At 43.3% G+C, this 27,967-nt stretch overlaps 1 protein-coding gene across 1 annotated transcript in view; it reads right to left on the bottom strand.

The window, feature by feature from the left end:
• Window positions 1–27,967, bottom strand: part of FBXO10 (F-box protein 10) — a 251,646-nt gene that overhangs the window by 17,736 nt on the left and 205,943 nt on the right. Inside the window, exon 7 of the mRNA XM_082265221.1 lies at window positions 13,514–13,789. Coding sequence (XP_082121347.1) covers window positions 13,514–13,789 — 276 coding nt within the window. The remainder of the gene's footprint in view (window positions 1–13,513; window positions 13,790–27,967) is intronic.

Below are 27,967 nucleotides of genomic sequence, written 5' to 3'. Positions count from 1 at the left end.
TTTTTGTGCATTAAAATTAATTAAAGTATATTTCTCTTTCATTGAATGAACGGACACAGCGCTGCATAGATCATAACTACTGGATTATATTGTCTCTTCCAGGAGTAGGACTAGGCAGAACAAAAAACACCTAGCTACGCCTATGGGCTGTCCTCAGCTGGTATATAACCCCCCCTCTCTGCTCTAAGTATTCAGTTTTAATCCGTCTAGTCAGGAGAAAGGACCTCGGCTCCCGGCTGGGATCTCTGGTCCTGGCAATTTTTTCTTCTTCCCTGCATCTTTTTTGTGTTTTCCTTTGGAAGATCTAAAATCAACTACCGGGCTGGGAGACGGGCTGGATAATGTAGATCCAGTGGTCCCTCCAGTCCAGCCCGAGAGCGCATGCAGACAGCAGCTATACGCTAATTCGGCCACGACATAGCCTCATAGACAGAGGCTGGCCCACGAGTTAAACATCTCACAGGGTCACATACGACCGGGCGTGTGGTCGCAGTGGTCACTTGGCCAACAGCTCCCCTACTTCGGTGGCGAGGATTCTATCTGGAGCGTTACACGCACCATGGAAGTACAGACCCTCCTCTCCCCTTTTGGTGTTTTTTTGGGGTGGACGTGGGTAACCTCCAGGGACAGTCAATCCTAAAATCCCTCAGTGAGCTGAGCTTCCCCCACACCCTTTCCCACTGTCTGGACCTGGAGTCTGGTGGGGGTCCCAGGGCAGAGGATGTTGCGGAGATCCCTGGGGTCTCCCCCGCTATGCCCACTCTGTAAGGTTCCTGGGATAGTGTGGATCCTGCCCTGGTAGTCTGAAGGGGTCCCAGTGTAGGAGACCCCCAGGTGCATGCCCTAACTGATTGCAGTGTAGGTGTAGTGCAGGGGGGGGGGTCCCGGTGTAGAGTGCACAGCGGAGTCTCCCCTAACATGTGGCCTATCTGTGGAGTACAGTACATTCTGGGGGAGGGGTCCCCTTGCAGAGGGTGCTGCGTTGCAGAGGGCACAGGGAAGATCCTGGCAGCATGCTTTGGCGTCTCAAGCTGCCGGTGGCCATGTCGGAGAAGTCCGATGAGGTCATGGCAGCCATTTTCCCTTGGTCTGGCTGTTCTCTGGCTGGCAGCCATGTTTGTGTAGCCCGATGAGGTCACTGCAGCCATTTTCCGTTAGTCTGAGAGATGCTGGACACGACTGAAGCCTCGTGGGTATGCTAAAGCTCACCCTCCTCTTCTTCTTCCTCCTCAGTTTCCTTTTCCTGTGTCAGGGACATAGCAAAAGGAATGGCGACCATGGTGTTGCTGGGTCCGAATTTTCGGCGCTCCTCGGTTGCAAGGGTGAGTCCTTGGGGGTACCCGTTATCTCTCTCTCTCTGCTGATAGGTACCCTGAGTTTTGGGGGGGATCCTTTAGTGGTGCCAAAAATGGATTTTTGTAAAATCTTACCGTAAAATCCTTTTCTCTTAGCTCATCGACAGACGTAGTCCTCGGTGATACACCACCTTCGGGTTATGTTACCTCCGCAGGAGCAGGACTAGACAGGAAATTAAAAAACTCTGGCCACACCCTAGGGGCAGTCCCAGAGGGTATATCCTCTCTCTCTCTGCCTCAGCAAATCAGTTATGTGAAAAAGCAGTGCTTAGAGAATTTAACCCAACCCAACTCCAAAACAGAGGGGCGGGGACTACGTCTGTCGATGAGCTAAGAGAAAAGGATTTTACGGTAAGATTTTACAAAAATCCATTTTTCTCTAGCGCTCATCGACAGACGTAGTCCTCGGTGATACACCACCTTCGGGACGTCCCAGAGCAGTATCACAACTGAGGGGTGGGAAAATGGAAATCAAATCCCAATCTAGAAGGCCCAACCGGTGCCAACTAGAAGTTTACAATGCTCATCCTTAATGATGAGACTCAACAAAAAAATTTTTCAAACAGAAAAAAACCCTCGAGGTAGACCACCGGTCTCCTCAAATTGCGGCCTGCAAAACCTTGCGGCCAAATGAGGCATCCGCCGATGCCGTCACATCAATTTTATAGAATTTAGTAAAGGTATGTACCGACGACCAAGTGGCCGCCTTACATACCTGGACCACTGACGCCTGATGGCGAAAGGCCCAGGAAGTACTGAGCGCTCGAGTGGAGTGCGCCCTAACAGGGAACGGAGGACTCTGACCCTTAATAGAATAAGCCTGTACCACCGTTTGTCTAATCCATTTGGCAATGGTCGCGGCAGATGCAGGCAAACCCTTTCTGGGGCCATCCGTGATCACAAAAAGTGAATCCGTCTTACGGAATGATTCCGTAGCTTTCAGGTATACCCTGATTGCCCGAACCACATCCAAGGAATGCAACGCATGTTCCCGATGATGCTTGGGCTGAGGACACAAGGAAGGTAGTACAATATCTTCATTCAGATGAAAATCTGAAACCACCTTAGGAAGAAAAGATGGCTTAGGATGAAGTACTACCTTATCCCTATGAATCACTAGGTATGGGGACTGGCATGATAATGCAGCCAGTTCTGACACCCTGCGAGCAGAAGTAATAGCCACCAAGAAGACCACCTTCTGGGATAAAGTAAGCAAGGGAATCTCCCTGATGTTTTCAAAGGGAGGTTTCTGTAGAACCGACAAAACCAAATTAAGATCCCAGGGCGGTAAGGGCGCGCGGACTGGAGGAGCCAGGTGCCGCACCCCCTGGATGAAATTCCGCACCAAGGATTTGGTAGCTAAAGGTTTCTGAAAGAAGATTGCTAATGCTGAAACTTGACCCTTGATGGTGCTCAAGGCTAGCTTCTGCTCAACCCCTTGTTGCAAAAAGGCCAATATTCGAGACACCGAATAGGTACGTGGAGGAAATCCTAAAGATTCGCACCACGCAATATAAGTCTTCCATGTGTGATAATAGACTTTGCTGGAAGTCGCTTTCCTTGCTTTAATAAGGGTAGGAATGACAGAAGTAGACAAACCTCTGTCCTTCAGTACTTGGGTCTCAATGGCCAGGCCATTAAAACCAGCGACTGTAAAGCACGAAGGTAAATAGGTCCTTGAGACTACAGACACTCCCTGAGACGAAGTTCCCACGGAACGTCTGCGACTAACCTGTCCAAGTCGGCCAGGCCGGCTTGAAGAGGCCAGCCTAGAATTTCTAGGACCACTGGCGCTGATTGGATCTGAACCAGGCGTCCCTAGAGGTATCTGGCCCCGACCATCCGAGAAAGTCTGGTCGTTTTCTGTTCCCACACATTTATTAGATACCTGATAGTTATCAGGCAAGGTGATCTTTTCTGGTTGAACCTCAGGGACCGAAGTCACCCGACTAGAGGCTACTTGGCCTATCTGGTCAATCAGATCCGATTCCTGTGAGGTATCGGGACTAATCTTAGGAAAAGGTAAAGGAAAAGATCTATACAGGGAACGGTAACTACCGCTTCCTGTACTTAAATGTTGGAAGGGAAGAATCGCACCGGTAGTAGTGGTTGATGCTCGATCTAATGTCCTGAATACCGGTGAAAACGTCCCCCCACCCTGAAATTGGGTGGGGGCGCACCTTCAGGCTGTGTACTCCTTTACTTCGGGTTTGGCTGGGTTGGTCCTCTGCTTGTCCGACCAGCCCTTCTTGAACCCTCCTGGAGGAGTCTTGCCTTTCCCGGAAGTACCAGCCGGGCGTCCTTTATGGGCGGTAAAGAAAGGTCCTCGCTTGTTGCGAGGTTCCTTAGCTTTTGCAGCCTGTGGCAAAAAAGTACTCTTGCCCCCAGTGGCATCCTTAATGATTTCATCTAGGTTGGCTCCAAATAGACGATTCCCCTGGAAAGGGAGATTGGTCAAAGTCTTTTTGGAACCTAGGTCAGCTGACCAGCATTTTAACCACAGCACACGTCTGAGGATCACTGCTAACTTAGATGCATGCCCTAACAAGGGAGTAGTGTCCAAGGCTGCGTCACAGATAAACCGTAGCCCTTGTATGATCTGTTCTATCAAATCAGATGTCTCCTGGGGAATATCTTTTCCCCTAAGATCTTGGCGTACCATCTTCGCCCATTCTGTAAGTGTCTGGGAAACTAGACCAATAACAATTACTGGTCTAAATGCTGACCCTATCAGAGAAAAGATAGTGCGGGACTCCGCTTCTATCTTTCGATCCACCGGATCCTTAAAGGACGAAGTGTCCTCCACTGGAATAACCGTGGCTTTATTCAGCCTGGAAATAGGCGGATCCACGACTGGTGGTACCGTCCATTTCTTAATGATGGATTCCTCAAACGGATAGCGTCTAGCAATACGCTTGGAAATAGTAAAGGTACGTTTAGAATGTTCCCATTCTCCTTTAATCTGATTTCCAAAACATTTAGGTACAGGAAAAGCCTTCGCCGTCTTGATGGGCTTATTAGTCCCAAAAGGCCTCTCTGTTTCAGTTGCCTCTGCCGGTAAAGCCTCAAGTTTTAAGGTTTCTTGCACTGCCACAACTAGTGCGTCCACCAATGCTTCTTCCTGAATTATAGCAGGAGAAGAAGCGTCCTCCTCACTGTCTGAGGGGGCTTTACCTGGGATAGCAGCCCTTGCAGAGGAACCTGCAACTGCAGTGACCATCTCTGAATCAGAGTCAGAGGTGTCAGATAGTATAGGGGTAGGCGGGGGTCGCTTCCTTGACCCCCGTCCCTGACAGGCCGCCTCCACCCGAGCCACCATAGACTCCAAAATTGCTGTAAATGACTCTATACTCTGTACACCGGCGGGTCCCGAGGCCCCCTCGAGGGAAACAGGTGGGGGAATCTGTGTGGCAGGGTCCATAATAACTCCAGTTACTTCCTGGATGATATAATTCAAAGTAAAGAAAAAACTTTTTTTTTTTTTTTTTGACCCTCAGCGCCACAAAAAACCCCTTAGTGTTACCTGCTAGGGATCCCTATCGATCGAGAGAGAGAGAGATAGACCCCCAGGCTCACCACTTGATGTTCAGAGTTGAACTGCAACAGCTTACAGCGCTGTCTTAGACAAACAGGAAGTCTTTTGGCTGGCTGCCCAGGAAGAAAGGAGGCGGCTCCGCCCCTCTGTACGCCTTCCGGCGCCTCCCCCAAGCTCCACGAGGTGTAGAATCACCTAAAACATGGCCGCCCCCATGCTGGAGACACGAGGCTACGCCAAAATGGCGGCTCGTGCGATCCAGCAAAAAAAAAAAAAAATGGCGGCGGCCTGTGCTGACTAGCGGTGTGCTGCAGGCACACAACACTCTCTCTGCATGGGGATATGGCGTGTTTGGCGGTACCGGCCCTGGCGGACCGCATGGCCGTTCGGGAGGCCTGCTATTAGCTGGAGATCTGACTTGGAAGGCAGTCTACATGTCCATGGCTTCTGACTGGTAGGTAGCTTATACTTAACCCATAAGATTCCCAGAATGCCACAGATTACATCTTTTAAAAACATGTATACAATAGATTGTTAGCTCCCAAACCAAGCCTCCTGGCTTTTGCACACATAAAATCACACTCAAAGTAGGAGGATTTGTGACATGTTATAGGATAGAAAGAACTCTTTCTTACCATACAGAGAGGGGCCCGCGTTCACCACAAAACCCGTCAGGGAAAACAGGGGGAACATACTACTCACCATACCGGAACCAGGCGGGCACCAACTCCTGACAGTACCCCTCTCCACCGGGGCGGGAGGGCTGTCGACCGATACAGACGCCGTGACTCATGGTCTTTGGCGTTTCAGCGAGACGTTTAACTCGCGGGTTCAGTCCTTTAATGGGACTTTGTCGCGGCCGACTCAGCGCGGAGCTATGGCCTGCACGCGCTCGTAGGCTGAAACTGGGGTGACCACCGGATCTCAACATCCAGCCCGTCGCCCAGTTCAGCTTTCTTGCTTGAAGATCTCACAGGAACACTGGAGAAAAAAAGCTGTCCAAAAATCCTTTTAGAAAAAAATTTCTTGCCAGGACCTAAGATCCCAGCAAGGTATCTAGGTCCTTACTCCTAACTAGACAGAAAATAACTGATTTGCTGAGGCAGAGAGAGAGAGGATATACCCTCTGGGACTGCCCCTAGGGTGTGGCCAGAGTTTTTTAATTTCCTGTCTAGTCCTGCTCCTGCGGAGGTAACATAACCCGAAGGTGGTGTATCACCGAGGACTACGTCTGTCGATGAGCGCTAGAGAAAAGATCATTTTTGTACTGCAAGGTCTTCCTTTCCTTATGGAGCCCCAGAGTCACATCTCAAGCAGGTACCTTAGAACCCCAGCTTCCCATGGTTGCACTGACGGTGGTCCTGCAGTCCTTCGTGTTCCAGGGGGAAGTGGCGTGTGGAAAAAGGCCCAGGAGGAAGCGGTCCCCCGCCTTTCCCTACTCAGTCTGTCTCATCGATTCTGAGCTGGATGCCGCTGTGGACACGGCCTGTCCAGAGGGGCTTAATATCACAACCCCGGATGCATCCGATAGTGAGGATAATTCCTCCATGGTCGCAGCAGCGAATGAAAAACGCTGGTAGACGCAATTATCACCGCAGTGCGTGAGACTCTAAAAATGGAGGATGCGGCTGATGTAGCCACAGTGGTGGCTGTCTCATTTGGTATGCATAGGTAAGCTCGCACTCCAAAGGTGTTTCCTCATGTGCCTTATTTTGACAGGTTTTCCTGTAAACAATGGGAACAACCAAAATTACCCTTTGTGGTTCCCAAACCTTTTGCTGTATGTTACCCTTTTGAGGAGTAATTTTTAAAGAAGTGAACTAGTCCACCAGTGGTAGACCCTCCTGTGTACAGGTTGAATAAAGCAATCATGATCCCAGTAGAGGAATCCCTGTCCTTTAAAGACCCGACTGACAGGAAAGCAGAGGCTGTGGCACGCGGCATGTTTACTATGGCTGGTTCGGCATTGCAACCACTCTGCCTCAGTCCTGGTGTCTCAGACCCTAACTGAATGGGCCAAGTTTTTGCGCCAGGGGTCTGGGAATGAGCAGGTTCCTGCTGCTTATGTTGATTTAGTGGACCAGTTGGTCCTTGGGCTGCACTTTATTGGTGATGCAGCTTTGAATACAGCTCCTGTGCTGTCCAGCGTGGTGTGGCTTAATTGGTCCACAGACCAAGCCTCTAAGAAAGCTCTCATTGATCTGCCATTTCAAGGAGATTGCCTGTTTGGGGCTACCCTGGATGACGTCATTAAGGGTATCACGGAGAATAAGGGAAATAGATTTTTCAAATCTTCCCCGGGAGGTTCCGGGTCCTTGGTCTGGTAAGCCTAGAGCTAGCTTCTCTGGATCCACAGACAAGACTCCTTCAGCATGAAGTCTGTGGACTTCTTTTGTAAATGTCAAGGAGATCCACAAAATGTTTCTTTTGGGGGTATCCAGCAAGGGGGGAAAAATTTGTTCTTTTCAGCTTTTTTTTTTTTTTTTTTTTTTTTAGGTCCCGAGTCTCCTTGTGTGGATTTAATTCCTGCAAAGGTTCAGGTGGTGTCCAAAGTACCTAAGGTCCCCCCTATCCCTATCCAGGGAATTTAAATACCTAGGTCTGATTTTAATTTTGAGCAGGGTAGTCCTTCCTTTGGACAAATTTCAGGAACCACAGGCCGTGATTCACTGGTTGTTGTCACACAGACAGTTCTGTCTCCCGATTTGCATACAAGTTCTGAGTCTGGTGGTACCCACCTTCAAGACAGTTCTGTTTGCACAGTCTTACATGCAGCTCCTTTAGTAGGTTTGGCTCCACAGGAGGATACTGAGGTTCTTGGTGAGGTCACCAAGGCTTCTTCCCTGGTTCCTGCGAGGAATAAAGGGCAAGGATCTTCCAATCATTTTGGTGGCCATAAACGTCCCTTGGGGGCTTCCTCTCTGAGAAGACCAGTTATCCCAAGGGCTGATCTACCATTCTGCTTTACAGTCACTGGTTTTAATGGCTTAGCTATTGAAAGCCACGTACTGAGGGATAGAGGTTTGTTTGGATCAGTGATCCCTACTATGGTGAAGGCGAGGAAGTCGTCTCCCAGCAGGATAGACCATCATACATGGAAAGCGTACATTTCTTGGTGTCGATTGGTGCTCCTTTTCTGTGGCTCGGATCTTAACCTTTCTTTAACAGGGCATTGAGCAGAAGTTGGCCTTGAGTACCATCAAGGGCCAGGTGTCTGCCTTGGCAATCTTCTTTTAGCGACCTCTAACCACGCATTCCTTAGTTCATACCTTCATTTAGGGGGTTCAACATGTGGCTCCACCTGTACAGTCTCTTTTGCCACCATGGGATTTAAATTTGGTTCTCCAGAAACCTACATTGACAATATTCAGGAGATTCCCTTGCCTACATTGTCCCAGAAGGTGGCATTCTTGGTGGCTAATACATCGGCCGGCAGGGTTTCTGAATTGGCGGAATTTTCCTTTCGCATTCCCCCAGGGCCGGAGTGGGACTCATTTTCAGCCCTGGAGTTTCATGCCTTAGACCGGCCCACTTTAGTTCACGGCTGACTATATTAAAATAATGTAATTAAAACCTCAGAATATAAGTTTGCAATGGCGCACTGTTCTCTACAGCCTTGTAATTCATTGTATTTTTCAAAAAATATCATCATTTCCAATTCAGTGCAAATACAGTAGCCTTCTCCGCCATGGATTCCCCCAGATCCTTCCCCCCTAGTATGTATGATGCATGCATATTCTTAGCCCCCAAGTGCATAACTTTACATTTATCAACATTAAACCTCATTTGCCACATAGTTTTTTTTAAATGTACAAAAATATCGGCCAGTATCGGCCAAAGCCGATATTCAATGGCCAAAATATCGGTATCGGCAATAAAAAAACGATATCGGTCAATCACTAATTCATAGTGCTGCCAAAGCAGCCTATTCCATGTTTTAGCTTAGTATTAAAAATGAGATTAAACATTGCAGTGATATAAAGTGGGGAACATTTGTAATCTGTTCTCCGGCTATAGCTCAAATAAAACCTCTACCCTGTACAAATTTCTAGAGAAATACACAGACATGCAACGATGTAGAATCCACAGATCACATTCAGTTTGGTGAAAGGTGACGGTTACATTCGGTCATGTATGGTATATGTGCATTTGTTCAAGGACCTCAAAAGCACCTAAGCAGCGTCCATTGGAGGCTTTTTTCCAATTTTGCTTCAGTAAACTACCAAACCCTGCAACTGTGCTACAGTCAGAAATTAATTTACTTCACCTTAATCTGAATTTTATGTATTTCTAAGAATTACGCAAAAATCTAAGATTCATGCAAGCTCCCACATGGAATGCAAGCTTCTTGTTACTTGTTCCTGTACTGTGCAGTTGTCTCAGGGACACCAAAATGAATGATGGCAACAAGAGGACCTTACAACTCAGGGGCAATATCTCCTTATTCAAGGCCATCCTTCACCTCACCCTCCATAAAATGCTAGTTAAAACTGCAAAAAAAAAAAAAAATATCCCCTAAATACCTGTAGGGAAAAAAAAAAAATTAGCCAATTTACTTACCTTTCCCCCAGCTTCCTCCAGAGGTAGCTAATCAAGGAGGACATCATCTCCTTCAATTGAGGAATTTAAACCCTCTTCCGCTATGAATGCTGGGCCCCTGCCTGTGTGTGCCTGATGTCACTGGTTGCTAGACACCAGGCGGATAGCAACCAGTTCAGGAATCACACAGTGTGCGTTAAATTCTGGGACACTGCTTTGTCCTGGAATAAAACTGCCTTCACTGTCATGCTACATGACAACCCCCCAGATGTTGCGCCCGGTGCGGCCGAACCCCCTGCACCCAGTGCCGAGACAAGGTCATTCAGTGCCCAGGGCAAACATGGAAAGCTGTGCCCCCCACCCCATCTATAGATAAGGCTAATAATGGTAGAAGGTTTGTTTCAGGCAGTAGGGAGGCGATACAATGGCTCCTTACCTCCTGTCAAATGCTCTCTGAAGAGCAATCTGCATGATGGTTGCTTTTCAGAGACCAAAACACGTGTGAACAAGCCCTTAATTATTTATTTTTTACAAATGTTTTACATTATTTATATTGTTTTGAGAATTTATATGTACAGTGTATATATATATACTTTTTACATTTTTAACTGCCCTGTTGGGGGGCTTTTATGAAATATCAGGGCTCTAAACAGACCCCAGATGTTTCACTTATGAGACACCATGTGGTTTGGTGCCTGTGTTAGCAGATGTGTGGGGTGCCATTACCAATAAATGGCACTGTCGCACGTCTACTAATGGACGATTTGTTTCTGTGTGTCAGGAAAGCCACAATCTTGTGACTGACATTCAAAGGTGAGAACTTTGCCTTATAGTGGGGTCACACCGGTGCGCTGCAGTTTGGTCACAGTGTCACAGTGTGATTGTGTGTGCGTTTTACCTGGATTTTAGGTGCACGTCTATTGAATTTCATTACACAGTGCATTTTCTGAAACTGCATCAAAGATGCAACATGCAGGACTTTGATGTACTTTCATGAAAACGCACTTTGTAATAGAGATTCAATAGAAGTCCACCTAAAATCCAGATAAAACGCACACAATCACACTGTGACCAAACCGCAGTGCACAGGTTATTAGGGATAGGTATAGGGGGGGATAGGTATAGGGGGGGGGATAGGTATAGGGGGGTAGGTATGGGGGGGATGGGGGGGTAATAGGTATAGGGGGATAGGTAAAGGGGGGGTAGGGATAGGGGGATAGGTATAGAGGGGGGGAATAGGTATGGGGGGATAGGGGGGAATAGGTATAGGGGGATAGGTAAAGGGGGGGGATAGGGATAGGGGGGATAGGTATAGGGGGGATAGGTATGGGGGGGGGTAGGGATAAGGGGGATAGGGATAGGGGGGGGATAGGGGGGGGAGGAGGGCAGGTCTGGGTAATAAGAACATGTGTTAATGAAGAGCAGAGTGAAGGACTGTAGAGAAAGTGCTAATGCTGCATTTTAGGACAGGACTGGGTTAGCTAAATGGCTGCTTAGATAGCCCAGAGTTGGGACCAGAGGCTGCAGGACATGCAGTGCAGATTTATGGAGTGGACAGCTGAAAAAAGATGGTGAAGGGTTAATGTGAACAGGCCAGGAGAGAGGAGCAGTAGACTCAGTGCTGACTTACTATTGTGCAGGGAAGGTAGAGACACATGCTGCGGACAAAGTGAAAGTAAACAACGAGGAAGATTCAAGTGACCTGGCTGGGAAGAACAAGCTGACAGGGGGGAGGGGAGCTTGTAAAGAGTAGAGTGATAAACAGCAGAAGAAGAGATAAGGCAGAGGTGAAGTGGATGGAATGAACAAGTCCGGGGATCATACATTCTACAGTGACAGGAGGGAGAATGACATTCACCCCTGTCAGGCAGGAGAAGGCAGAAGCTCCTAGTGTGTCCCCCCTTCATCACACATATGGACACGTCCAGGGCAGATGATACTTGTAACTTTTGGCAGTACACTGGCCCTGCCTGCACCCCAAATGGACCAGCCCACCTGGAATTCTCCAGATGCTCCCGATTAGCCAATCCGGGCCTGCATTCCCCTATTTGGTGGTCCATAGGGATAAACGGGTTCTTCGTCCCTGTCCATTATTCCTGCCCAAAGTTGTCTCTGATTTCCATTTGAATGAGGACACTGTATTGCCTTCCTTGTGTCCCCAGCCGGCTCATCCCAAGGAATTTGCCTTGCATACCTTGGATGTGGTTTGTGCGGTTTGAGTATATCTGGCAGCTACAGCATTTGTGGTTACGGACGGACCAAGGAAAGAGTTGGCTGCTTCTTTGGCTACCATCTCCAGATGGATTAGACAGACTGTAACTCAGGCCTAGTCTATTAAAAGGTTGGTTCCTCCTTTCCTTGTCACGACGCATTCTACTCGGGCCCCGAGTTCTTCCTGGGCCTTCCGTCATCAAGCATCAATATCACAAGTTTGCAAGGCGGCCACTTGGTCGTCGGGGGAATACCTTCACAAAATTCTAGGTACCAAAGGTAGATACTTTGGCATCTGTAGATTCTTCTTTTTCCTGCAAAGTTTTGCAGGCTGCTGTTTGGGCGCCCAGGCGCAAATGAGCGGATCAAGGGGACCTGGACCAATGAAGGGAGCAGAGCGAAGGGCGGATGTTTGCAACGGAGAGTGGCGGCTTCAGCCACCCTCAATAAGGCTGCCCCACAGAGCGTCCGGCCAGTAGGCCGCAAAGCCGTGGCCTCAATTGCCAGCACGTCCGGCTGCGTGGAGGGGGACCCGCGGAAGCCTAGTCCTCCACTTTCCAGGCCTAACAGCAGAAAAAGTGAGCCTAAGGGAGACTCCCCCCCAGCACAAACAAACTGTGAGGGCGGAGGGGGACAGTGCACCTGCTAGATACCCAGGCCAGGGGGACAAAGAGCATGTGGAAAAACCAGCCCATGACCCCAACAGGGGGGGGGGGGTTCGGGGGAGTTGAAGGTGAGCCTGGAGGGACTGACCACCCCAGGGAGTACCCGCACCCCACTTATCGTCCAGTAAGGAAGGAAGGGGCTATCTACTTACTGGTCCAATGTGCATGCGGGTAACGCTATCAAGACAGGACCTCCTCACCACCGAAGTGGGGGGGCTGCCAGCCAGAGCAACACTGTGGCGCAAACTGTCATGTGTGTGCCCGTGAGAAATTTAACTTGCTGGCCGCCCTGGTCCAGGATGGGGCCAGTCATTGCCTGACCTAGTGCGGAGCTGTAGTCTGCACACACTTGCTTACCAGACTGAGGTGACCACTGGATCTAGATTATCCAGCCCTTCACCCATTCCGGCAGTTGACTGTAGATCTCACAAGAAAAAAATTGCCAGGACCAGAGATCCCTGCAGGGAACTAGGTCCTTACTCCTGACTAGGCAGGAAAAAACTGAAGACCTATAGCAGAGAGGGGGAGTATACCACCTGGGACTGTCCATAGGTGTAGCCAAGTTTTTTTCTGCCTAGTGTCCTACTCCTGTAAGGGGCAATATAAACATATGGTTCTAAATAATGGAGAAGCTGTGTCTGTCAATGAACAAGAGAGAAAATGGGATTTTTGTACTTACCGTAAAAAACATTTCTCTGAGTTCTTTGACGGACACAGCACTTCTGACACTGCTTGTTATTAAACTGAAGACCTATAGAAAAGAGGGGGAGTATACCACCAGGGACTGCCCATAGGCGTAACCAAGTCTTTTTCTGCCTAGGGTCCTACTCCTATAGGGGGCAAAATAACCCTATGGTTCTGAAAAATGGAGAACCTGTGTTTGTCAATGAACTCAGAGAAATAGATTTTACGGTAAGTACAAAAATCCCATTAGTTTCCAAAAAATTGCACTGCACAAATACAGTGTGACATACAAACCCACCATTTTATTCTCTAGGGTCTCTGCTTTAAAAAAATATATAATGTTTGGGGGTTTTAAGTGATTTTCTAGCAAAAAATACTGATTTTTACATTTATGTGAGAAGGGTCATAAAATGTCCTGGCCTTTAAGTGGTTAATTTCACAGTAACACTGAAAAACTGTAAGAAATACAGATTTAGAAAAAAAGTTGTCCTATCACATATAAAGAAATTATATTTTTTGCTTACCTCCATTGTGGTTAATACTGTTGGACTCAATAAGTGCCACATTTATTGGCCTCCTTGAGGAGAAGCGATCATCTTCACTGTCCAGATCATTTTCCCAGTTGGCTGCTTCTCCTTCATCGTTGAAGTTTTCATTACCAGCCTGGTTCGCTGGGTAGTCACTAGCATCATCTTTGCGGCAAAAAACTGCCACCCCATAAATGCTGTTGTGACCTATCTGGTTGCTGGTGATATGTGGAAGGCTGGATGACATAATCCATACTCCGCAGCCTTTATTACCTTGGAAAGAAAATAACAGAATTTTTTGCACTTTTTTTGCCACACAAATTAAAATAATCAATAGCTGTTAACTTGATATTTGTACCCACTGGCAGTAGTCCATAAAGTTTCAAAGGAAACTACAAATCTATTTTTAGTTTAAACACTGGGTCGTGTCAAATCCCAGTTTATCAGATTTTCGGGGGGTGTTTTCAAGTAACTGCTGTCAACATTATCTTCCACCAGTGCCTATAGAAAAGATGGTTGTCACAATCCTTTGGGCCATGTAAGATGTAACCTGCATCTGCTCAGAGTATGGGGCACATTACTCTACACACTATTCGATACTGCAAATCTGTCAATCAACCCATGAATGGCTGGTGTGCTGGATGTGGTCAAATGGTTGTGGTGGTCAGCATGTTCCTGCTTTTGTTTTAAGTTCCGGCTGTTACTTTGAAGCATTTACACTCCTCCACCCTTGTTTATCTTCCTTAGTATCTGTAATAATTCCCTGTCCCAAATCCAGAGAGATTTTGCTTTCTAGATCACCCAACTGCTTGTCAAAAAACTTCCTACTTAAAGTCCAAAGAATTGAATGGGAGTGCAGAAGGCATGCAGAAGGCATGTGACCGGGAAGATTCCTAAACAAGCGATCTAGTCATCAATATCTTTCTGGATCAAGAACGGGTGAATTTAAGACAGAGAGAGGGTGGGGATATGCTCCAATATAAGGTGCAGTTACAATTTAAGCATGTGTTGAGACAGGATGACCACTTTTTTTTTTTTTATAAAAGCCCCTTTCCAGAGCCAGGGTTTACAATGTCCTTCCTATGGGAAATTAACACATCTCAAAAACACATAGCCGTTAACATTTTTTACCAGTATCCCCTTCATTTACATAAATGTTCCTAAGCCATCCCTTCTATGTAATTGGTAGGTATAATTCCCGACATCTGTTTTATACATAATTTATCATTAATTAAATCCCAATACTGGTATAATTAACGTAACTTACCAAGCAGAAATAACCTATGACTGTGGCAGAAGCACCTTCTTGGGTACAAGCACTGGATGAGAATCTTTTCCCCAGATAAGTACAATATAACTGAAATCTGGCCTTGTTATTGTACAGTATGTATTTTGTGGCCAGTGTGTGAGCAGCACACCCAGAATATGACATTTTGACATCTCATAATATATACTGTTGTAATTTTAATTTCACAAGTTTAAAATATATGACATATGTCCCAATAGGACAGTAAAAAAACATACATCTCTGCAGGTAACTGTCTGGTAGAGTATTACCTAATACATTTAAAGTGTTTGTTATCCCAACATCTCATATTCCGGATATGTGTCAGCTGTACCATGTCCTTGTATGAGAAAATATCCTGTTCTTTGTATTGCTTCCTTTGTGTGAAAGAACTTGTGTTCCTACCAGTCTCTTCTGCTTTCCTATTAAAAACTTACCACACTAAACAGGAGAACACACAGTGGTCAGTTCTCTAGCTATGCTGAGAACTCCGTGTGCTCTCCTTCAATGATCAGACTTGTCCTGACATGCCCCTGGCTGCACAGCCATTCACTGGGAAGCTCAGTGTGCTGCTGCTGCTTCTCCTCCCCCCAGCTCTTATGCAGCTAAAAATAGAGGGAATGTGATCATTTGTAAAAAAGAAAAAAGGTATTTATAATGTAATATAATGTATTCTTATAACTATACAAATATGTTTTGCCTTTCATTTCTTTTTTTTCTCCATCAAATATGTTTTGCCTTTCATTTCTATTTTAAACTGAATGAGTTGTTTTACAAGGTGATTGTTTACAATCACCTTAAGTAAGCAAGTTTACTATATTCCTATGCGTACAGCAGCAGAAATAAAACATCTTCAATGTGCGTTCACAGTTGGCTTGTTACAATCTGAATGCCCAAGGGACTATTATAACAAAACAAGCAAAACTAATCAGAGATTTTCTATGTCTAATGAACCTCGTAAGTACCATGTTACTGTGAAAGCATTCCAATCTTACAATGGAAGCTACAAGAATATCAGGCAGATAAAATGACTGTATGTGGAGATAAAATTTAGAGTGGACATAGTTACCTTCAATGTTTGTTCCATTAATTTAGAACACATTAGAAAACATAGTGCAAGGAACAGTACTCATTAGATAGGTCAAATACACACATTTTAGAGCTGAAATCCAGGGGAAAAAAAACTTCAATGAATCCAGTTACTGTATAGATTTATAAAAAATGTAATCTATTTTAACATACAACATACATACTTGTATCTGACTTTACATTAGCCCTTTAAATGATTCTAAATTCAAAAAAGTTTTTTAGTTAAAGATAGAATGAATTAAGGTAAAGAACTCCCCACTACTTGTTCCCTCCATCCCTAAACAATTACCTTGTTCTTCTCATCAATTCTGCGCTGCGCTGTCTGAAGCACCGCTCCTCCACTTCCTGTTTTTTTAATAGGAGACACTGGGAACAGCGGGAGCTATAGGTTCCTGCTGCTGTCAGTCAAACTCCTGTTAGGAGGGAGGGAGGGGGGGCATAGCTTACTGGGGCTATGTGTGTGTCTATGGAATGGATGCGCAGTCTGGCTCAGGAGTCCATCTGCACGGGTGCCCTTTAAGCGCACAACTTGCTAAGGGGGCACTCAGAGGAAAGAGGAGAGGACAGAGCTGGTGGGGGAATCTAGAAGAAGATGTAAGCAACCTTTCTGTGCAAAGCATGTAAGTATAACCTCTTTTTTTTTTTAAAGCAAAAATATATATATATTCTCTACAAACACTTTCTGGAATCCCCTGCACAACATCACTAGAATAGAAAAGAGCATTAATACTCTGACCAGTCAGTGCATTTTTTCTTTGCACAGCACAGTCAATTTAGGTCAATTTGTGCTCAATTTGGGGACATACTAAAACATTTAATGTGAAAATGGCTTAATGTAGCTTAATGTGTAATAAAGTGCCTAAACCTTAATCAATTGCCCTGAAACTTTGCACAGACTAAGTTTTTAACTTTCCTAATATATCCTAGAAGTTTCATGTAATTTGATCTTCCAGGAAGCAAACAAGGGACATTAAGCTTGTTTTTTGGGGAGCTTAATGTGGCTTAATGTACAAAAAAGAGCTTAGATGTTAACCAATTTCCCCCAAACTTCACACAATAGAAGACTCTATTGATGCTAAGATAGTCTGAAAATTTTAGCTCATTTGGTAAATCACACCAAAAGTTATTCACATTAAGCTATTTTTTTACAATACTAAAACGTTTAATGTCCACGGCTTAATGTAAAAAGAGCTTAACGTACCAAAATGTGCCTTAACCTCAACCAATTGTCCTGAAACTTTGCACAGCCCAAGTTCTACACTTCCCAAAGCTATCCTGGAGGTTTCATCGATTTTGGTCTCCCACACGGAAAACTGGGGACATTAAACTCTTTTTTTGGGGCGCTTAATGTGGCTTAACGTACAAAAAAGAGCTTAGATGTGAACCAAGTTCCCCCAAACTTGGCAAAATAGAAGAGTCTATCTATTCCAACATATACTGAAAATTTCAGATCATTTGGTAAATCACACCAAAAGTTATTCACATTAAGCTCTTTTTGTACAATACTAAAACATTTAATGTCCTTAGCTTAATGTGAAAAGAGCTTAATGTACCAAAATGTGCCTAAACCTCAACCAATTGTCTTGAAACTTTGCACAGCCCAAGTTCTGCCCTTCCCAAAGCTATCCTGGAGGTTTCATCGATTTAGGTCTCCCACACGGAAAACTGGGGACATTAAGCTCTTTTTTTGGGGAGCTTAATGTGGCTTAACGTACAAAAAAGAGCTTAGATGTGAACCAATTTCCCCCAAACTTGGCAAAATAGAAGAGTCTATCTATTCCAACATATACTGAAAATTTCAGATCATTTGGTAAATCACACCAAAAGTTATTCACATTAAGCTCTTTTTGTACAATACTAAAACATTTAATGTCCTTAGCTTAATGTGAAAAGAGCTTAATGTACCAAAATGTGCCTAAACCTCAACCAATTGTCTTGAAACTTTGCACAGCCCAAGTTCTGCCCTTCCCAAAGCTATCCTGGAGGTTTCATCGATTTTGGTCTCCCACACGGAAAACTGGGGACATTAAACTCTTTTTTTGGGGCGCTTAATGTGGCTTAACGTACAAAAAAGAGCTTAGATGTGAACCAAGTTCCCCCAAACTTGGCACAATAGAAGAGACTATCAATTCAAACATATTCTGAAAATTTCAGATCATTTGGTAAATCACACCAAAAGTTATTCACATTAAGCTCTTTTTAGCAATCATAAAAACGCATAGCTTAATGTGAAAAGAGCTTAACGTACCAAAATGTGCCTAAACCTCAACCAATTGTCTTGAAACTTTGCACAGCCCAAGTTCTGCACTTCCCAAAGCTATCCTGGAGGTTTCATCGATTTTGGTCTCCCACACGGAAAACTGGGGACATTAAGCTCTTTTTTTGGGGCGCTTAATGTGGCTTAACGTACAAAAAAGAGCTTAGATGTGAACCAATTTCCCCCAAACTTGGCACAATAGAAGAGTCTGTCTATTCCAACATATTCTGAAAATTTCAGATCATTTGGTAAATCACACCAAAAGTTATTCACATTAAGCTCTTTTTAGCAATCATAAAAACGCATGGCTTAATGGGAAAAGAGCTTAACGTACCAAAATGTGCCTAAACCTCAACCAATTTTCTTGAAACTTTGCACAGCCCAAGTTCTGCACTTCCCAAAGCTATCCTGGAGGTTTCATCGATTTTGGTCTCCCACACGGAAAACTGGGGACATTAAGCTCTTTCTTTGGGGCGCTTAATGTGGCTTAACGTACAAAAAAGAGCTTAGATGTGAACCAATTTCCCCCAAACTTGGCACAATAGAAGAGACTATCAATTCCAACATATTTTGAAAATTTCAGATCATTTGGTAAATCACACCAAAAGTAATTCACATTAAGCTCTTTTTAGCAATCATAAAAACGCATAGCTTAATGTGAAAAGAGCTTAACGTACCAAAATGTGCCTAAACCTCAACCAATTGTCTTGAAACTTTGCACAGCCCAAGTTCTACACTTCCCAAAGCTATCCTGGAGGTTTCATCGATTTTGGTCTCCCACACGGAAAACTGGGGACATTAAGCTCTTTTTTTGGGGAGCTTAATGTGGCTTAACGTACAAAAAAGAGCTTAGATGTGAACGAATTTCCCCCAAACTTGGCACAATAGAAGAGACTATCAATTCCAACATATTTTGAAAATTTCAGATCATTTGGTAAATCACACCAAAAGTAATTCACATTAAGCTCTTTTTAGCAATCATAAAAACGCATAGCTTAATGTGAAAAGAGCTTAACGTACCAAAATGTGCCTAAACCTCAACCAATTGTCTTGAAACTTTGCGCAGCCCAAGTTCTACACTTCCCTAAGAGATCCTGGAGGTTTCATCGATTTTGGTCTCCCACACGGAAAACTGGGGACATTAAGCTCTTTTTTTGGGGAGCTTAATGTGGCTTAACGTACAAAAAAGAGCTTAGATGTGAACCAATTTCCCCCAAACTTGGCACAATAGAAGAGTCTATCAATTCAAACATATTCTGAAAATTTCAGATCATTTGGTAAATCACACCAAAAGTTATTCACATTAAGCTCTTTTTAGCAATCATAAAAACGCATAGCTTAATGTGAAAAGAGCTTAACGTACCAAAATGTGCCTAAACCTCAACCAATTGTCTTGAAACTTTGCACAGCCCAAGTTCTGCCCTTCCCAAAGCTATCCTGGAGGTTTCATCGATTTTGGTCTCCCACACGGAAAACTGGGGACATTAAGCTCTTTTTTTGGGGCGCTTAATGTGGCTTAACGTACAAAAAAGAGCTTAGATGTGAACCAATTTCCCCCAAACTTGGCACAATAGAAGAGTCTGTCTATTCCAACATATTCTGAAAATTTCAGATCATTTGGTAAATCACACCAAAAGTTATTCACATTAAGCTCTTTTTAGCAATCATAAAAACGCATGGCTTACTGGGAAAAGAGCTTAACGTACCAAAATGTGCCTAAACCTCAACCAATTTTCTTGAAACTTTGCACAGCCCAAGTTCTGCACTTCCCAAAGCTATCCTGGAGGTTTCATCGATTTTGGTCTCCCACACGGAAAACTGGGGACATTAAGCTCTTTCTTTGGGGCGCTTAATGTGGCTTAACGTACAAAAAAGAGCTTAGATGTGAACCAATTTCCCCCAAACTTGGCACAATAGAAGAGACTATCAATTCCAACATATTTTGAAAATTTCAGATCATTTGGTAAATCACACCAAAAGTAATTCACATTAAGCTCTTTTTAGCAATCATAAAAACGCATAGCTTAATGTGAAAAGAGCTTAACGTACCAAAATGTGCCTAAACCTCAACCAATTGTCTTGAAACTTTGCACAGTCCAAGTTCTACACTTCCCAAAGCTATCCTGGAGGTTTCATCGATTTTGGTCTCCCACACGGAAAACTGGGGACATTAAGCTCTTTTCTTGGGGAGCTTAATGTGGCTTAACGTACAAAAAAGAGCTTAGATGTGAACCAATTTCCCCCAAACTTGGCACAATAGAAGAGACTATCAATTCCAACATATTTTGAAAATTTCAGATCATTTGGTAAATCACACCAAAAGTAATTCACATTAAGCTCTTTTTAGCAATCATAAAAACGCATAGCTTAATGTGAAAAGAGCTTAACGTACCAAAATGTGCCTAAACCTCAACCAATTGTCTTGAAACTTTGCACAGCCCAAGTTCTACACTTCCCTAAGAGATCCTGGAGGTTTCATCGATTTTGGTCTCCCACACGGAAAACTGGGGACATTAAGCTCTTTTTTTGGGGAGCTTAATGTGGCTTAACGTACAAAAAAGAGCTTAGATGTGAACCAATTTCCCCCAAACTTGGCACAATAGAAGAGTCTATCAATTCAAATATATTCTGAAAATTTCAGATCATTTGGTAAATCACACCAAAAGTTATTCACATTAAGCTCTTTTTAGCAATCATAAAAACGCATAGCTTAATGTGAAAAGAGCTTAACGTACCAAAATGTGCCTAAACCTCAACCAATTGTCTTGAAACTTTGCACAGCCCAAGTTCTGCCCTTCCCAAAGCTATCCTGGAGGTTTCATCGATTTTGGTCTCCCACACGGAAAACTGGGGACATTAAGCTCTTTTTTTGGGGCGCTTAATGTGGCTTAACGTACAAAAAAGAGCTTAGATGTGAACCAATTTCCCCCAAACTTGGCACAATAGAAGAGACTATCAATTCCAACATATTTTGAAAATTTCAGATCATTTGGTAAATCACACCAAAAGTAATTCACATTAAGCTCTTTTTAGCAATCATAAAAACGCATAGCTTAATGTGAAAAGAGCTTAACGTACCAAAATGTGCCTAAACCTCAACCAATTGTCTTGAAACTTTGCACAGCCCAAGTTCTGCACTTCCCAAAGCTATCCTAGAGGTTTCATCGATTTTGGTCTCCCACACGGAAAACTGGGGACATTAAGCTCTTTTTTTGGGGAGCTTAATGTGGCTTAACGTACAAAAAAGAGCTTAGATGTGAACCAATTTCCCCCAAACTTGGCACAATAGAAGAGACTATCAATTCCAACATATTTTGAAAATTTCAGATCATTTGGTAAATCACACCAAAAGTAATTCACATTAAGCTCTTTTTAGCAATCATAAAAACGCATAGCTTAATGTGAAAAGAGCTTAACGTACCAAAATGTGCCTAAACCTCAACCAATTGTCTTGAAACTTTGCACAGCCCAAGTTCTACACTTCCCAAAGCTATCCTGGAGGTTTCATCGATTTTGGTCTCCCACACGGAAAACTGGGGACATTAAGCTCTTTTTTTGGGGAGCTTAATGTGGCTTAACGTACAAAAAAGAGCTTAGATGTGAACCAATTTCCCCCAAACTTGGCACAATAGAAGAGACTATCAATTCCAACATATTTTGAAAATTTCAGATCATTTGGTAAATCACACCAAAAGTAATTCACATTAAGCTCTTTTTAGCAATCATAAAAACGCATAGCTTAATGTGAAAAGAGCTTAACGTACCAAAATGTGCCTAAACCTCAACCAATTGTCTTGAAACTTTGCACAGCCCAAGTTCTACACTTCCCTAAGAGATCCTGGAGGTTTCATCGATTTTGGTCTCCCACACGGAAAACTGGGGACATTAAGCTCTTTTTTTGGGGAGCTTAATGTGGCTTAACGTACAAAAAAGAGCTTAGATGTGAACCAATTTCCCCCAAACTTGGCACAATAGAAGAGACTATCAATTCCAGCATATTTTGAAAATTTCAGATCATTTGGTAAATCACACCAAAAGTAATTCACATTAAGCTCTTTTTAGCAATCATAAAAACGCATAGCTTAATGTGAAAAGAGCTTAACGTACCAAAATGTGCCTAAACCTCAACCAATTGTCTTGAAACTTTGCACAGCCCAAGTTCTACACTTCCCTAAGAGATCCTGGAGGTTTCATCGATTTTGGTCTCCCACACGGAAAACTGGGGACATTAAGCCCTTTTTTTGGGGAGCTTAATGTGGCTTAACGTACAAAAAAGAGCTTAGATGTGAACCAATTTCCCCCAAACTTGGCACAATAGAAAAGTCTATCAATTCAAACATATTCTGAAAATTTCAGATCATTTGGTAAATCACACCAAAAGTTATTCACATTAAGCTCTTTTTAGCAATCATAAAAACGCATAGCTTAATGTGAAAAGAGCTTAACGTACCAAAATGTGCCTAAACCTCAACCAATTGTCTTGAAACTTTGCACAGCCCAAGTTCTGCCCTTCCCAAAGCTATCCTGGAGGTTTCATCGATTTTGGTCTGCCACACGGAAAACTGGGGACATTAAGCTCTTTTTTTGGGGCGCTTAATGTGGCTTAACGTACAAAAAAGAGCTTAGATGTGAACCAATTTCCCCCAAACTTGGCACAATAGAAGAGTCTGTCTATTCCAACATATTCTGAAAATTTCAGATCATTTGGTAAATCACACCAAAAGTTATTCACATTAAGCTCTTTTTAGCAATCATAAAAACGCATGGCTTAATGGGAAAAGAGCTTAACGTACCAAAATGTGCCTAAACCTCAACCAATTTTCTTGAAACTTTGCACAGCCCAATTTCTGCACTTCCCAAAGCTATCCTGGAGGTTTCATCGATTTTGGTCTCCCACACGGAAAACTGGGGACATTAAGCTCTTTCTTTGGGACGCTTAATGTGGCTTAACGTACAAAAAAGAGCTTAGATGTGAACCAATTTCCCCCAAACTTGGCACAATAGAAGAGACTATCAATTTCAACATATTTTGAAAATTTCAGATCATTTGGTAAATCACACCAAAAGTAATTCACATTAAGCTCTTTTTAGCAATCATAAAAACGCATAGCTTAATGTGAAAAGAGCTTAACGTACCAAAATGTGCCTAAACCTCAACCAATTGTCTTGAAACTTTGCACAGCCCAAGTTCTGCACTTCCCAAAGCTATCCTGGAGGTTTCATCGATTTTGGTCTCCCACACGGAAAACTGGGGACATTAAGCTCTTTTTTTGGGGAGCTTAATGTGGCTTAACGTACAAAAAAGAGCTTAGATGTGAACCAATTTCCCCCAAACTTGGCACAATAGAAGAGACTATCAATTCCAACATATTTTGAAAATTTCAGATCATTTGGTAAATCACACCAAAAGTAATTCACATTAAGCTCTTTTTAGCAATCATAAAAACGCATAGCTTAATGTGAAAAGAGCTTAACGTACCAAAATGTGCCTAAACCTCAACCAATTGTCTTGAAACTTTGCACAGCCCAAGTTCTACACTTCCCAAAGCTATCCTGGAGGTTTCATCGATTTTGGTCTCCCACACGGAAAACTGGGGACATTAAGCTCTTTTTTTGGGGAGCTTAATGTGGCTTAACGTACAAAAAAGAGCTTAGATGTGAACCAATTTCCCCCAAACTTGGCACAATAGAAGAGACTATCAATTCCAACATATTTTGAAAATTTCAGATCATTTGGTAAATCACACCAAAAGTAATTCACATTAAGCTCTTTTTAGCAATCATAAAAACGCATAGCTTAATGTGAAAAGAGCTTAACGTACCAAAATGTGCCTAAACCTCAACCAATTGTCTTGAAACTTTGCACAGCCCAAGTTCTACACTTCCCAAAGCTATCCTGGAGGTTTCATCGATTTTGGTCTCCCACACGGAAAACTGGGGACATTAAGCTCTTTTTTTGGGGAGCTTAATGTGGCTTAACGTACAAAAAAGAGCTTAGATGTGAACCAATTTCCCCCAAACTTGGCACAATAGAAGAGACTATCAGTTCCAACATATTTTGAAAATTTCAGATCATTTGGTAAATCACACCAAAAGTAATTCACATTAAGCTCTTTTTAGCAATCATAAAAACGCATAGCTTAATGTGAAAAGAGCTTAACGTACCAAAATGTGCCTAAACCTCAACCAATTGTCTTGAAACTTTGCACAGCCCAAGTTCTACACTTCCCTAAGAGATCCTGGAGGTTTCATCGATTTTGGTCTCCCACACGGAAAACTGGGGACATTAAGCTCTTTTTTTGGGGAGCTTAATGTGGCTTAACGTACAAAAAAGAGCTTAGATGTGAACCAATTTCCCCCAAACTTGGCACAATAGAGGAGTCTGTCTATTCCAACATATTCTGAAAATTTCAGATCATTTGGTGGAAATTGGTTCACATCTAAGCTCTTTTTTGTACGTTAAGCCACATTAAGCGCCCCAAAAAAAGAGCTTAATGTCCCCAGTTTTCCGTGTGGGAGACCAAAATCGATGAAACCTCCAGGATAGCTTTGGGAAGTGCAGAACTTGGGCTGTGCAAAGTTTCAAGACAATTGGTTGAGGTTTAGGCACATTTTGGTACGTTAACCACTTGCCGACTGCCTAACGCCGATCTACGTCGGCAGTCAGCCCCTCACAGGCAAAGTGACGTAGGGCTACGTCACTAGCTTGTGAGGGTCTAGGGAGCGAGCGCGCGCCCCCGGAGGCGCGCTCCCGCTCCCGCGTGGTCACGGACCCCCCCGCGCGTGTGACCGGAAGACCCGATGTCCGCCGGTCACTCGGCGATCGGCGGGGGAGAGGGAGAATGTCAGGCAGCCTGTGTAAACAAGCCACCTGTCATTCTCCTTGCTGTTAGGATACTGATCACTCGGATCTAGTATGTAGATCCGTTGATCAGTGTCCATACAGCTCAAGCCCCAGCCAATCACAGTAGAAAGCACGCCCCTAAGGATACACACAGCCCCTCCCTCCCAAATAAAGTTAACCCCTTCACTACCAGTGTATTTTTACAGTAACAGTGCATATATATAGCACTGATTACTGTAGAAATGTCACTGGTAACCCCAAAAGTGTCAAAAATGTCAGTCAAGGGTCCGATCTGTCCGCCCCAATGTCGCAGTACCGCAAAAAAAATCGCAGATCGCCGCCATTACACGTTAAAAAAAAAAAACAACAAAAATGACAGAAATCTTTCCCTTTGTTAGTAAACGCGATAACTTTTGCGCAAACCAATCAAAATACGCTTTTTGCGATTTTTTTTACCAAACATAGGTAGCATAAAACAAATTGGCCGAAAAAGTAAAAAAATTTTGATTTTTAAATTTTTTTTTGGGGAATTTCATATAAGAAAATGTGAAAAATATTGCTATTTTTGCAAAATTGACGCTCTTTTTTTGTTTATAGCGCGTGATCATAAAATCGCACAGGTGATCAAATACCACCAAAAGAAAGCTCTGTTTGTGGGAAAAAAAGGACGCCAAATTCGTTTAGGTACAGCGTCGCACGACAGCGCAATTGTCCGTTAAAGTCACGCAGTGCCGAATCGCAAAATACCCCCTGGTCGGAATGGGGGTAAAATCTTCCGGGGCTTAAGTGGTTAACCTCTTTTCACATTAAGCTATGCGTTTTTATGATTGCTAAAAAGAGCTTAATGTGAATAACTTTTGGTGTGATTTACCAAATGATCTGAAATTTTCAGAATATGTTGGAATAGATAGACTCTTCTATTGTGCCAAGTTTGGGGGAAATTGGTTCACATCTAAGCTCTTTTTTGTACGTTAAGCCACATTAAGCGCCCCAAAAAAAGAGCTTAATGTCCCCAGTTTTCCGTGTGGGAGACCAAAATCGATGAAACCTCCAGGATAGCTTTGGGAAGTGCAGAACTTGGGCTGTACAAAGTTTCAAGACAATTGGTTGAGGTTTAGGCACATTTTGGTACGTTAAGCTCTTTTCACATTAAGCCATGCGTTTTTATGATTGCTAAAAAGAGCTTAATGTGAATTACTTTTGGTGTGATTTACCAAATGATCTGAAATTTTCAAAATATGTTGGAATTGATAGACTCTTCTATTGTGCCAAGTTTGGGGGAAATTGGTTCACATCTAAGCTCTTTTTTGTACGTTAAGCCACATTAAGCGCCCCAAAAAAAGAGCTTAATGTCCCCAGTTTTCCGTGTGGGAGACCAAAATCGATGAAACCTCCAGGATAGCTTTGGGAAGTGCAGAACTTGGGCTGTGCAAAGTTTCAAGACAATTGGTTGAGGTTTAGGCACATTTTGGTACGTTAAGCTCTTTTCACATTAAGCTATGCGTTTTTATGATTGCTAAAAAGAGCTTAATGTGAATAACTTTTGGTGTGATTTACCAAATGATCTGAAATTTTCAGAATATGTTGGAATAGATAGACTCCTCTATTGTGCCAAGTTTGGGGGAAATTGGTTTACATCTAAGCTCTTTTTTGTACGTTAAGCCACATTAAGCGCCCCAAAAAAAGAGCTTAATGTCCCCAGTTTTCCGTGTGGGAGACCAAAATCGATGAAACCTCCAGGATAGCTTTGGGAAGTGCAGAACTTGGGCTGTGCAAAGTTTCAAGACAATTGGTTGAGGTTTAGGCACATTTTGGTACGTTAAGCTCTTTTCACATTAAGCCATGCGTTTTTCATGATTGCTAAAAAGAGCTTAATGTGAATTACTTTTGGTGTGATTTACCAAATGATCTGAAATTTTCAAAATATGTTGGAATTGATAGACTCTTCTATTGTGCCAAGTTTGGGGGAAATTGGTTCACATCTAAGCTCTTTTTTGTACGTTAAGCCACATTAAGCGCCCCAAAAAAGAGCTTAATGTCCCCAGTTTTCCGTGTGGGAGACCAAAATCGATGAAACCTCCAGGATAGCTGAGGGAAGTGCAGAACTTGGACTGTGCAAAGTTTCAAGACAATTGGTTGAGGTTTAGGCACATTTTGGTACATTAAGCTCTTTTCACATTAAGCTATGCGTTTTTATGATTGCTAAAAAGAGCTTAATGTGAATTACTTTTGGTGTGATTTACCAAATGATCTGAAATTTTCAGAATATGTTGGAATAGATAGACTCTTCTATTGTGCCAAGTTTGGGGGAAATTGGTTCACATCTAATCTCTTTTTTGTACGTTAAGCCACATTAAGCGCCCCAAAAAAAGAGCTTAATGTCCCCAGTTTTCCGTGTGGGAGACCAAAATCAATGAAACCTCCAGGATAGCTTTGGGAAGTGCAGAACTTGGGCTGTGCAAAGTTTCAAGATAATTGGTTGAGGTTTAGGCACATTTTGGTACGTTAAGCTCTTTTCACATTAAGCTATGCGTTTTTATGATTGCTAAAAAGAGCTTAATGTGAATTACTTTTGGTGTGATTTACCAAATGATCTGAAATTTTCAAAATATGTTGGAATTGATAGACTCTTCTATTGTGCCAAGTTTGGGGGAAATTGGTTCACATCTAAGCTCTTTTTTGTACGTTAAGCCACATTAAGCGCCCCAAAAAAAAGAGCTTAATGTCCCCAGTTTTCCGTGTGGGAGACCAAAATCAATGAAACCTCCAGGATAGCTTTGGGAAGTGCAGAACTTGGGCTGTGCAAAGTTTCAAGACAATTGGTTGAGGTTTAGGCACATTTTGGTACGTTAAGCTCTTTTCACATTAAGCTATGCGTTTTTATGATTGCTAAAAAGAGCTTAATGTGAATAACTTTTGGTGTGATTTACCAAATGATCTGAAATTTTCAGAATATGTTGGAATAGATAGACTCTT

The sequence above is a fragment of the Pelophylax lessonae genome (assembly GCF_965119305.1).
Source record: "Pelophylax lessonae genome assembly, chromosome: 1".
Lineage (NCBI taxonomy): Eukaryota > Metazoa > Chordata > Amphibia > Anura > Ranidae > Pelophylax > Pelophylax lessonae.
The sequence above is the reverse complement of the archived record's forward strand: the minus strand, read 5'-3'. Positions and strand labels throughout refer to the sequence as shown.